This window comes from Rutidosis leptorrhynchoides, chromosome 10, assembly GCF_046630445.1.
Source record: "Rutidosis leptorrhynchoides isolate AG116_Rl617_1_P2 chromosome 10, CSIRO_AGI_Rlap_v1, whole genome shotgun sequence".
NCBI classification, from domain to species: Eukaryota; Viridiplantae; Streptophyta; class Magnoliopsida; order Asterales; family Asteraceae; genus Rutidosis; species Rutidosis leptorrhynchoides.
The window spans coordinates 273925299-273938586 of NC_092342.1; the positions used below are offsets into that span (position 1 = coordinate 273925299).

Genomic DNA, 13288 nt, shown 5'->3' on the forward strand with positions numbered 1-13288 from the left:
AGAACTAGAACTTTTCATGATAAATGTCATTGTTGTTATGTATCATGTATGTGTATATTTTGTATGATGCTAGTTTAGATATATGTTAATTCTCCCCCGTTTTATACCGTAGGTCACCTGTCCGAAATTAATTTAATAGAAATTAATTTCGGATTGTCCCCAGTTTTGGGACTGCTTTTTGAATGTTTTGTCTCATTTAGGATATGAGTGCGTATATTTGATTTACTATTTAAGAAATATTCGGTAATCATTTCCCCTTTGCTCCTACAAATATGTGTTTACTGCACATATTTGGGGGGCTTAGGGTAAATGTTGCCGAATTTTTCTTAAATAGTAAATCATATAAACGCATTCATATATGAGACCTACATTCAAAAGGTGGGTTAGGAGAGCCACCCTACTACAAAAAACTTACATTCTTTAGTATAGAATTTATTGCGTTAATATTTTATTTGTATTTGTGCATTCAATATGATTTTTTTTATTCGTGACAACAATATATGTACATTGAAGTGATTGTTAGTTGTAAATTTCGTAAGCGCAGTAAAATGTCGATCGATAAGAGTTGGACCACTTTAACAAATCGTTTTTCAAAAGAATTTTGGTCCGGTCTAAAAGAATTCATCAAGAGTTGTAAGGAATACCTAAATAAAGATGGCAAATGTCGTTGTCCATGTGAGAATTGTGATAACTTTGTATTTCATTCGCTCGAAATGGTTGAAACACACATACATAGTTATGGTTTTAGCCGACGTTATAAGACATGGAAGTGGCACGGTGAACAAGTCGTTAATCCACCGCCAATAGAACGTGTCATACCTTCCACAACAGACCAATTACATGATCTTCTTACCGATGTTCGTCAGGAGAGTCACTCGATGGATACTGATGAGATCACGAATGCACCGAGTGATACAGATGCACTGAGTGATACAGATGAGCTTGATGAATTATCTATACTTGAGCAAACCGAGCTATATCCTGGTTGTGATTCGATGTCTTCGTTTAATTTTTTGGCGAAGTTGATGCACGTGAAGGTTGCTAATAAATGGAGTAATACATCGTTTGACCAATTGCTTGCATTGCTTAAGTCCGCATTTCCGCATGCTAAAATCCCGTCATCACACTATGAAAGTAAGAAGACAATGAGAAAGATTGGGTTAGGATACGAATCTATTCATGTTTGTAAGAACGACTGTTGCCTATTCTGGAAAGAGAACGAAAATAAGGACAGATGTCCGGTATGTAATGAGAGTAGATGGAAAGATAAAAACACTAATGGAAGGAAAGTTGCTCACAAAGTCTTGCGTTACTTTCCGTTGACTCCAAGACTTAAACGCCTTTATAGCTCAAGACACACTGCAAAAGATATGACTTGGCATGCTACTGGAAAGTGTACGCAAAATGGTAAGATGCGTCACCCGGTGGATGGTACAACATGGAAAGATTTTGATACAAGGTATCCAGATTTTGCACGTGAACCTAGAAACATTAGATTAGGGCTGTCTGCAGATGGTTTCAATCCATTCGGCAACACAAATTCTTCTTACAGCATGTGGCCGGTCATATTGACAACATACAATTTGCCACCCTGGTTATGTATGAAAGAGTCAACCTTCATGCTGACATTGTTAATACCAGGCCCTAAATCTCCCGGGAAAGACATTGATATTTTTCTAAGGCCATTAATTGATGAATTGAAGGTTCTATGGTCTGACGGAGTCACAACCAAAGACCATGCCACAAACAGTTACTTCAATATGCGTGCCATTCTTTTATTTACAATAAATGATTTCCCTGCTCGTAGTAGTTTGTCCGGTTGGAGTGGTCAAGGATACATGGCATGCCCTACATGTAATGTCGACACTCCATCTAAACGTGCTTTGACTAAAATCATTTATATTGGTCATAGAATGTACCTATCCATTAAAAATAAATTGAGGTTTTCCAAGTCGTTCGATGGAAAAAACGAGACTAGGCGTCCTCCTCGAAGAAGAACAAATGATGAGATCTTAAAACAACTTGAAAATGCACCTGATCCTGATCCGGGGAAATATGGGGGTAAGAAGAGAAAACGCGATTCAACGGTTGAGGGTAACTGGAGTAAAAAATCGATTTTCTACGAGCTTGAGTATTGGTCTTCTGTTGAATTAAAACATAATCTAGATGTTATGCATATCGAAAAAAATGTGTGTGAGAGTTTGTTGAATACTTTGCTAATGAACAAGGAAAAATCCAAAGACACGTTGACAGCAAGGAAGGTGTTAGAAGAGTGGGGTATTCGCAAAGAATTGTGGCTAAAACCACTGGGTAATGGTAAGTCGGTAAAACCTCATCCTAAGTACTCTTTCTCATCTGCCGACCGGAATGAATTTTGTAAATTCATTAGACAAGTTAAATTACCTGATGGGTTTGGCTCAAACTTTAAAAATAAAGTTATTGAAAATGATACCAAAATAGCAGGGCTCAAGTCTCATGACCATCATATAATGATGCAACATTTGCTTCCTGTTGGCGTTCGAGCGTACTTAGACACATCTATTTCAACACCAATAATTGAGCTTTGCTTGTTCTTTAAGCAACTTTGTGCTCGAACCTTGATGACGTCTGACATGGAAGATGCCAAAGTTAAGTTGATTAACATTTTGTGCTCCCTCGAGCAAATCTTCCCTCCGTCATTTTTTGACATAATGATTCATTTGGTTATGCATTTGCCCGAAGAGGCTATTCAAGGTGGTCCTGTTTACATGAGGTGGATGTATCCATTTGAAAGATACATGAAAAAGTTGAAAAATTATGTAAGAAATAAAGCTAGGCCCGAAGGTTCCATTGCTGAGGGGTATGTTGCAGACGAGGCCTTAACTTATGCCTCAAGGTATCTTCATAGCGTACAAACGCGATTTAATAAGCCTGACAGAAATGCGGACGCTCCAATTCCCTGCCGTGAGTATTATGTATTCCAATCAGTGTGTACACCTATCAGTAAATGTGTAGAAAAGCTGGTGGATCGTACACATCAAACTAAGATAGATTGGTTTGTTCTTAACAACAGCTCTGAGATCGACAACTACAAGAAGTAAGTGTTTCTTTTTTTTAGGGAATGTTTTTTAGTAAGTTAATTATCTTTTCATAATTATACTAATATCCAAAATATGTACAGTGAATTCAAAGATGAAATGCCGCGGGGAACTAATATAGAAAAAGAGTTTCCTGAGTGGTTTAAAAACAAGGTAAACTCGTTGCATGCATTACGTTTTCCAAATCGTGATTAACTATTGTCTAAATTTCGTCTGACCTAGTTTTTGTAATAGATCAAGCGTCTCCGAGTAGCTGATGAATCTCGATGTGGTAATGAGTTATTTTCTTTGGCAAATGGACCATTACATATAAACTCTTACACTGCTTGCATTGTTAACGGTGTGAGGTTTGTGGTTCATAGTCGAGACTTACGCCGAACAACACAGAATAGCGGAATATCAACTACCGGTCCTGACGGATCTTTGTTTTATGGTGTGTTGGAGGAAATTTTGGAGCTTTGTTATCTGTGGGGTCATAAAGTTGTTTTATTTCGATGTAAATGGTTCAAAACCGATAAAAATGGCTGTATCATCAAAAATAACTTAACCAATATTTCTACTCAACATGAATGGTATAAAGAAGATCAATACCTCCTTGCTACACAAACAAATCTAGTCTTTTATCTAGATGATCCTAGTAAAAGAAAGGGTGGTTCGAGTAAATATTGGAAGGTGGTTCAAGAAGTCCACCATCGGAACACCTGGGATCGAGATATCCTCGGAGCCGATAACGAATTAGATCTTATACATGGCAGCACTTCATCCGATATTCGATTGTCTGCAAACTTGGAGTCTTTGCCTCAAACGAACTTGAGTAGAGACGAAACAACGGTAGATGATGATGATATGCTTGGCACGGAAAATGACAATGCTGATGAAGACAATGAGGAGACAGATGAAGACGCAACCGAAGTCGCAGTCGAAGACACGGCCAGAGTTGAAGAAGTAGACGAGGATGCGGACGAAACTGACTGGGCCACAGACGACGACGACGAAGATAGTGATCATGATTCTGTGCATTATATTAGTGACTGATCTTATATTGTGATTGTAAAATCAGATATATATTTAATCATCATATCTAAATTTGTTTGAGTTAGTTATATCTGTAACAAATATGTTCACTGATTGTATTTCTTTATTTTAGGGAATGTTCGTATATACCTTTACACTTTTTACAGATGGCAGATGTTGGTTATCGCAACCATGACGGGGATGGAGATAATGGCCCACCAGGTGGCGGTTCTCCTTCGGAGTTACCGCGTGATTGTCAGGCGAGTGGTCGACGTAAGTAAAATTATCTCGGTTTAGCTTTGATAAAATATTATGTATATATATGTACATATATATACTAATGGTTATGTATATATATATATATATATATATATATATATATATATATATGTACAAACTGTTATGTATCTATATGTACATATTGTTATGTATATATGTAGTATATGTACATAACTGTTATGTATATATATGTACATATATATACATAACTATTAAGTATATATACAATCTGATATGTATATATATGTTCATATATATACATACACAATGTATGTATACATATGTACATATATATACATAGCAGTTTGTATGTATGTACATATATATACATACTGCTATGTATAGATATATTTATGTACATATATATACACACTCACTATATTAATGATTTGTTATTTAAATTCGTAGCCCCGGTTCGCGGGAAGTCCCGCAATGTGGGATTAAAGGCTAGTGTGGCGAGGCATAAAAGTTTAGCCCCAATAGAGTTTCTGATTGATAAGAGGGGTGCGTTCAGCCCGTCGGGTGACAACGGAAATCAATTTCGTTCCGCTGTAGGGAATGCAGTGACAAAAATACCGTATTGTTATAAAGAGTGGAAAACAATCCCAAAGGAGGACTATGAGCATCTAATCCCTGAGTTGGAGGTTATACTTTTGTTAACTTTATTGTAAAAATGTTTAAGTATATATAATGACCTAACTAGCTGTTTCTTCAAAACTTGCAGACTTTTTTTGACCTACGACCCCACTTAGATGGGCCACATGGTCAACTGATCACAAAGGGGATAAACAAATTAGCTCAAAAATATTACCGACATCAAAAGAGCAGTTTTAAAAGGAATTTTTGGGTTAAAAAAGGAGGATCTGAAAACCCAGTCCTTCTTAGAAATCAACCACCCGAGGGTTGTCAAATGATCGCCACTGATTGGCCAAAGTTCGTGGAAATGATGATGGATGAACGTTATCAGAATTTATCAAAAATTAACAAAACATGCCGCGAAAATCAGGCTCCAACTCGACAGGGCAGAAAGTCATTTGCCCAAAACCGCTATGATAATGTAAGTGTCTATATCTCTAAATGGGTAAATGTATATTTATTTTTTTAAATATCATATAGGTACATATACATAATGTTATGTATATATATGTAGATAATATATACAGATTGTTATATATATATATAAAACTGTACAGGATAAGTTACTGTTGCTGTATACAGGATCAGTTGTTGTTATATATATATGAATATGAATAATTTGATCGACTCGTTTATAGAAAAATTGTGTTCGATAAGTATGTGTATGTGTGTATATATATTCCTGTATGGTAAGTATAACTTCATTTCACTTATATACAGCGGGACAAGACAACCGGGGAGTTAGAGAGCCCCATTGATCAATATAAACGGCTTAACTCCTATGAAATTACTAAAGAATTTCGTGAGCAGCTGCATGCCGATAATCATGTAAGTAATTGTGCTACTTAAACTATACATAAAAGTTTAGTATGTATATGTACATATATATACATAACATTATGTATATCAGTATATGTATGTACATATATATACATAACAGTAAGCATATATATATGCACATATATATGCATAACAGTATGTATGTATATGTAAATATATATACATAACATTTTATGTATACATATGTAAACTAGAAATAGGTGCCACGCGCTCCACTGCTATTTTAGCGATGTCGTTAAACAGTTGGTTATTTGTCTTCTGATGCAAACCTTGTTTTGATAGTAGCTAGGTTTACTTACATTTATGTTTTTGCAAAATATGCAACTGTAGCTGGATTATGATTGCTAGTACAAAGTATTTTGTTATACATTTTGGGTACACATTACGGCTAGAGAAAATAATATTGATAATAGACCTGCATTTACTTAAACATTAATGAATATCATTAGTAAAATCTTATAAATAGTATTTTGGTTCAGATAAAACTATGAAATTTGGTTTCTTTTTGTCTAACAAAAATCGAAAATAATTATTTGTAACAACTACATCAAGTAGAATGAAACGGCCTATATATGTCCATTACCTTTACACAATCAGACCCAAATTCTCTAAATAGCCCACTTATTCACTTTATTCTATGTGTTGCTTCCTTCTTTCGTGAATTGATATAAACAATAAACATCGGCTAATTTTTTGTAACCATGCAGGCCCGTATGGTAGAGTTGAGGAACAATCAGCGGAACGTGGAAAACCCCCTTACTGAAACTGAAATTTTAGAAGTGGTATTGCGTCCACGACATGGTTGGCTGCGTGGCATTGGCCCAAAAATTTCCACTCCGAATACGTCCATGGCATCCTCCTCTACTCAGACTAGCCAATCGAATGGACCGATGTACACTCAATTGCAAGTTGATAAAATGTTAGCTCGTTCAGAAGCTAAAATGCAAAAGAGGATATTTAAATCAACTGCACCACTATACAAACTATTGGGAAAAAAACCAATTGTGATAGAAGATAGTGAGGAGGAAGATGACGACGAGGAGGAAGATATTGGCAACGAGGAGGAAGATATTGGCTACGAGGAGGAAGATGAAAACTGAAAATTGGAAATGTTTGTGGCGATTGTCATCTTTTGAACAATTAGTGTTAACTCTTTAAGTCATCTTTTGAACAATTAGTGTTAATTCTTTAAACTTAATTTGTATGTTAGCGTTTGACATCTATTTAACGCTTTAAACTTTTTGTTGATGTTATATTATGTTGATATTGCGATTATTTAAAATGTTAAACAGGTTTTGATTTTGAGGGATGTAAGCCCGGAATTCTGGGCTGGCAGTCGCAAATACACCAAATTGCTGCCAATTTTTTTTAACTCTTTAGCGGCGCTATGTGCGCCACAAACTAGCGCCACAAAAGGGTCAGCTTAATTATTATTTATATAAATATTTAAATAAAATAAAAATCAAAAGTGGCGCTTTTTTGCGCCACTAAAAGTTCGTCACATAATAATTTCTTTATAATTAATAATTATTTATATAAATTCAATTGTGGCGCTTGTTACGTCACAAATTTGCGCCGCTAAATGCTAATTTAATTTCTTTTATCTTTTAATAAAAAAGTTGTGGGTCCCACTAAAAGCGCCACTAAAAAGCGCCACAAAATATCTAAAGCGGCGAGGTTTAAGTAGCGTTCGCAAAAGCGCCACAAAAGCGCCACAATAGATCTACAGCAGCGCTTTCATACCCAAAAGTGGCGCTATTTGAGCGCCGCTAAAGGTGATATTTCCTGTAGTGGACCAATCATTTACCATTCGGCCTAACAAACTTTTAAACTATTCATACAGCGATACACCTTGCATACGACCCAAATTTCAACCCAATTCTACATTCTCCAGATTTAGGGTTTCCTCACTGGTACCGCCGCTCCCCTTCTTCGTCAGAACTCCATCGCCTTTGGTCTCATTGGTTTGCATCTCCGGGTTATGAGGAACGTCTTATCCCTAACACCTCACTGTTCGCTCAGTTTTCTCTTTTTTCCGCTCATCGAATGGATTCTGGCACTACGTCGATGATCTCGCGGTTGGTTGCTGGTGATCTTGCTTGGTTGAAGGTTTTCTTTCTTCTTATTATGATTTTAGCTCTGATTTCTACTTTTACGGCAGTTTTATCGCCTGAACCGGTGATAAAACCTCCGTTCACCGCCGTTCTTGTGGAGGTTTAGGTGTTGGTTAACTGGTTCTTATTTTCTCCTCTGGTTTTACGTCACGGATTTGTAGGTGATGCCTGGGACGGCGATGGTGCACATTGCTGGAAGTGGAGACCGATTGTTTTCGTTTTCGTGGCGCCTGATCATATCATCCTCCCTTGGTGAAGCCCCTACTAATGGTGATAGTGATTCACCACCCAATTTGGAGGTGACCATTAGTTATGGTTGACGGTCGCGTCACAGTTCTGCCTTCCATCGTCTGGATAGGTGGTCCACGACCCTGCTGCTAGTAAATGCCTGTTGGTTATGGGGTGGTGGAGTGGTATACGCGGGGTTTTCTGCGGGTTGACTAGCCATGTAGTTATGGGGGTGGGTGGAGATCTGGTTTTTGCTCTAGGGTTGGGACGATCATTTTTAGATTGGGACTATTTCGTGGCAGGTTTTAGAAGGTTCGTGAATGTGTGTTTTATGATTTTTGGCATATCAGCGGGTTTCGGCGTTTTTCCGTTACTTTGGTGTATTATCGATGATGGTTTTAGGTTTTTTGTTTTCCGCCCGGTCTCTTTACGGCTAGAATGTCGTTGGTGCTCTTCCTTGGTTCTTTGTTTGGCCTGATGCATGGTGACAATCTCTAACTTGGAGTTTGGTCGTGTTTTGGTTCCTTGAAGATGGTTGGTGGGTCTGTTTTTTGGCTGTTGCTGCTGGTTTTCCGATCGGTTTCCGCAAGTTTTTATGTTTATGTTTTCGTAGTTGTTTAAGTTCATGTTGTATCGGGTATACTTGAAAAGTACTGATGTGCGTGCGTGCGTGCGTGTGTGCAGATTGGTGCTTTTAAATTTATAAAAATTTTTTTATCATCACTACTGTACGAATAAGGATCACAAACCCGATCGGTGTAGTATAGTGATTGGTAAGCGGGTATCATCCCAAGAGAGGCGGGGATTGGTTGGTAGCATGGAGAAGTTTCTCGACTTCTTATATATTTGGCAATTGCTTCAAGAAAAGCAACATTTTTATGACAGATTAATAATTTGGGGGTGTTTTGCTTTTGATAACGAACAAATAAAATAAAATGACAGACAACTGGTTGACAGACAGCTGGTGACTTCATCCCTTCAAGTTGGTTGACACACAGCCGTCGGCTTCATCCTTTCCAGCTGGTGGCTTCATAAAGCCAGCCGTCGGTTGAAAGTGGACAAAGACTGTTCCCGTCCGAAACCTTTTACCTCATTTCTAAGCAAATCCTATTGAGTTTTTAGTCTATAGTGCAATAAGTAAAAATGAACATAAAGATAAATATAATGAAATAAAACTTAAAGCAAATAATACCTTGAATTGAAAGATAAACTTGATAAGTGTTGCAAGAATACAGAATTTGAGTCTTGGAAGAATGTGTTTCCATGTCATCTAGCCAAATTTGCAAACGAATCTAAGCTTGAAAATGTAAAATGACTTGAAAATATGAACTTAATCTATTGGTATAAGAAATTTGAGAGAAAATGTTGTAAACTAGTGTACAAGATGCTCTTCAAATGGCTTGAATTTGGCCATTCTAATATGACAAAAATCAGGTTAGCCGGCGGTTGAGATTCCTCAGTCGGCGGCTCAAAATGGCAGTTTTGATCTTATGTTTAATGCTGACTCCACCCGGTGGTTGGGCCTTCGGTTATGCTCAACTGCTTTAATAATTGGTGCTTGGCCGGCGACTGGGTTTGCCGAGCCTGCTGCTTAAGGCGAGAATCCTGGAAATTCATAATCTGGTCAGGCGCTCCTCTCGTTTCTTCATCAGCCGACGGTTGAAGATGCTCAGCCGACGGCTGGAGTTCAAATCTTGGCGGAATTTTTGTCTTGATTGAAAACGGTGACTGCTTTTTGGATGTCAACCGACGGCTGTGATTCTATATGGTGGCTGGATTCTTGACTTTATTTGATTTTCTCGTTTTCATGTCTTTTTTGGCCTTTTTGCCATTTTATTTGCTCATTTTCTTAACAAAGACTTTAGTAGACCTAAATACATAAAATATGCGATACACATAAAAGGCTACGTTTTGGTGGAAAACTGAGAAGATAGGGCCCTAAAAACATTGTAAAAGTAGGTATAATTTTGGACGAATAAAGTACACACCTCTGAGAATAAATAAATAAAATAATTTTTTTTTAAATAAGATTAGCAAGAAGATAGTTATTACAACATTATAAATAATAAATTAATTAGATCGCGACTAACACCGAACCAACCTTACGCCCAACACCGACCTCGAATATAAAAGGCTTTAATCCCACAATGTAAAAATCTACTTGTCATTCTGGGCGAAGAAAGGAATTCAAGTTAATGGTGTCACATAATATATACCTAAATATAATGATACACTTATTTCTATAGAAATTAAAAATAAAATTTATAACACGGTATGTAGAAACAACTGAGCTATACACCTCAAAAAAGATGTAGTAGTAAATAATGACTCCTTACAGCTCGCACCAATAGTGAAGCAACTGGAAATTGATTGAAAAGGCACAGCCCTGCCGCCCCCTAGTCGCCTACCTACTAGTGTTCTGTATAAGAATGTGCAACTATTCGAAACAAAAAAAAAGTAGAAATGGTTTAGTGTAGCCGTAGAAATGGTTTAGTGTAACAATTTATAAGGTTTTCATTTGTTAATTAACTGTTTCGACAACAAATACATAGTTCAAGAAAAAAGACATAAGTTAATCATTCTTATAATTAAATAATCTAATATACTCACTCCATCTTAAATGTATTGCTCTCGGAAAAAAAAAACACAGTTTAAGAAAAAATGACTGTCATATGTACTTTTTGTTAACTTTTCAGTTTTACTGCTTACCTTTTACCTATCTTTTTTCTTACATGTATAAAGTAGAGAAAAACAAGAACTTTATTATATTATTATTTTTTTTTTATCCATTTTTAGAAGTTAACAATTATGGTGTTTGGCACAAAGCGTTTTGGATTTTTTTTAATGATCTTTTTTTTTTTTTTTTTTTTTTTTGAAAGGCAAACTCACACACCCACCTAAATCTAACTCGAATATATACACCACGAATTGTCCTAAACAGGACTCGAACCCTCAACCTCAAGGTTGTAAGGGTGACCTCGATACCGCTAAGCCATTGGCTCTTTGGTTTTTAATGATCTTTTAACTTCTAGTTTTTTTTGAAAAGCTCATATCTAATTAAAAAGTTTTGTTTGGTTAAAAGAGCATAATGTTTTTAGACCATATATTTTTGTCATTTTACTCTTCAGACATATAAAAATCTAACAGCTATTTTGAAATCAAAGTGAAAAAAAAATGTCTCCATGCGAAAAGCCATTGATTTCTCATTTATATGATATAGGAATTTTCAACTATCACGAAAAGAATCATTTTCTTTTTCTATATATATGGAATAGAAATAACAAATAAAGATCTGGATACTTATCCAACTCATTTAATTATTTTTCAATTAAATAACGGTTCACTAAATTTTGCTTTATCTAAAATTTAGTTCATTTTTAGCTTAGATTTTTAGCTTAGGTTTATTATGTAGAATGAAATTTCATCAATAAGAATTAATAATTAAATATAAATATAAAGAAGGAGTCTCTATGTTGCGTTATCGAGGTCCTCGTTTCAAAAAAAATATGTCACCTTGAGGCTTTGCCAGGGCTAACTAATAAAAAGCTCAGAGTTGGAAGTGATCTTAGAAACTAATCACGGTCTGAGAAAAATTCCAATATTGTATTCGCCTAGAAGAAAAATAAAAATTGCGTTTTTATTATGGTCTTACAGAACGACAATGTTGGTGCATAATCTCGAGTTCTATAATTGTAATGTGTTCTATTCGTATTGTAGTTTACATTTCAGTCGTGTATGAACATTATCGTTAACGTTTGTGTTTGGTATTGATTAATTGATAATGTGAAATGGTTTAGAGCTGTTTGGTTGGCAGCTCAGACCATCGACCGATGGTAGAGACCATCTGTCGAGGGACGAACACTACCAGCCATAGGTCAAAGACCACCTGCCGATGGTCACTGTAATCGTATATATATAGGGAAGTCGGGTTTCATTGTTAGGTTACACACCCTACACCCTATTGCCGTCATAATTCGCTATTACTATTGTCCCAGACCATACCCCAACTGAATACAATCATCAAGGTGTCGATTATATCAACATATTGTTGGTTAGATTGATCCTAAGGTGAAACAAGTATTCGATTCATCCTAGTTTAGTGTTTTCCGCCTCTAATCTAGTAATAACGTTTAATCTAAGATCTTTAGAACGTCTACAAAGTGGTATCAGAGCTGAGGCTTGCTGATCTAAACGTTTTTGAGTCGAATTCATATTCTTTGTTATTAGGGTTTTTGGTCAAAACGGGTTTTTGATTCAAAGTTGTGATTTTACGTGTTAATCTTGTATTTTTCTGGTCATTAGTGTTTCTGGGTTAGTTATCTAAGTTTCTACCTGTTTGTTTTGGGTTTTGAACGTCAAAATCTCTCAAAATCGAAGTTTTTAGTGAAAACCCTAGTTTTTTCTGCCCAGTTTACGTAAGAACTACCCTCGGCCGATCGTCACTGACAATCGATCGTTCGTATCGACCCTCGACCGTTCGTCAATCCCAAATCGACCGACGTCTCATTTAGAACCGGAGGACAGTTTGTCGTATCCTACAGCAGTTTGTCTTTACCATCGGCCGTTAGTCTTTAGACAATCGACGGATCTGTAGCGACCCAACAAAATCGTTATTGACGGCGCCGTCTACTTAGGTCCCTTTACGTGGTCATAAGTATTTAAAACAACGTTTGACCAAAAGTATGTCACATTCATTTCAAAAGTAAGGATGTTTCAAGGTTTACAAAGTAGTTCGACAACTAGTTACATTACGAAGTTTAAAGTACGATTGAAACATATGCGACACAATTTACGAATAAGTCAAGAGACGCTCCACGTATGCATGTATACTCAACATCCAAGCAAGTATCAAAAGTAATGAGCGGAAGCATGTATCACAAAACGTTCAAAGACCTGAGAAAAACATAGAAATCTGTCAACGAAAACGTTGGTGAAATCATAGGTTTAAGTAAGTAAGTACAAATGAATCACAAGATTTATATCATTGAACTAATAGTAAACCATTCTAAAAATTGTTATCACGAGCACCCAATTATCAAGGCTTAACTTTCCATCCATAGAACCCCATCACAATAGTGTTAGAACGTACACTGTTTCTCG

At 36.3% G+C, this 13288-nt stretch overlaps 1 protein-coding gene across 1 annotated transcript; it reads left to right on the top strand.

Moving 5' to 3' along the window:
- Positions 1 to 548: 548 nt before the first annotated feature.
- On the top strand, positions 549 to 4112 carry LOC139871048 (uncharacterized). Its single transcript, XM_071858796.1, has 3 exons — positions 549 to 3076; positions 3161 to 3230; positions 3312 to 4112. Exons 1-3 carry the CDS (start codon positions 549 to 551, stop codon positions 4110 to 4112), a joined length of 3399 nt encoding a protein of 1132 aa, XP_071714897.1.
- Positions 4113 to 13288: the final 9176 nt, after the last annotated feature.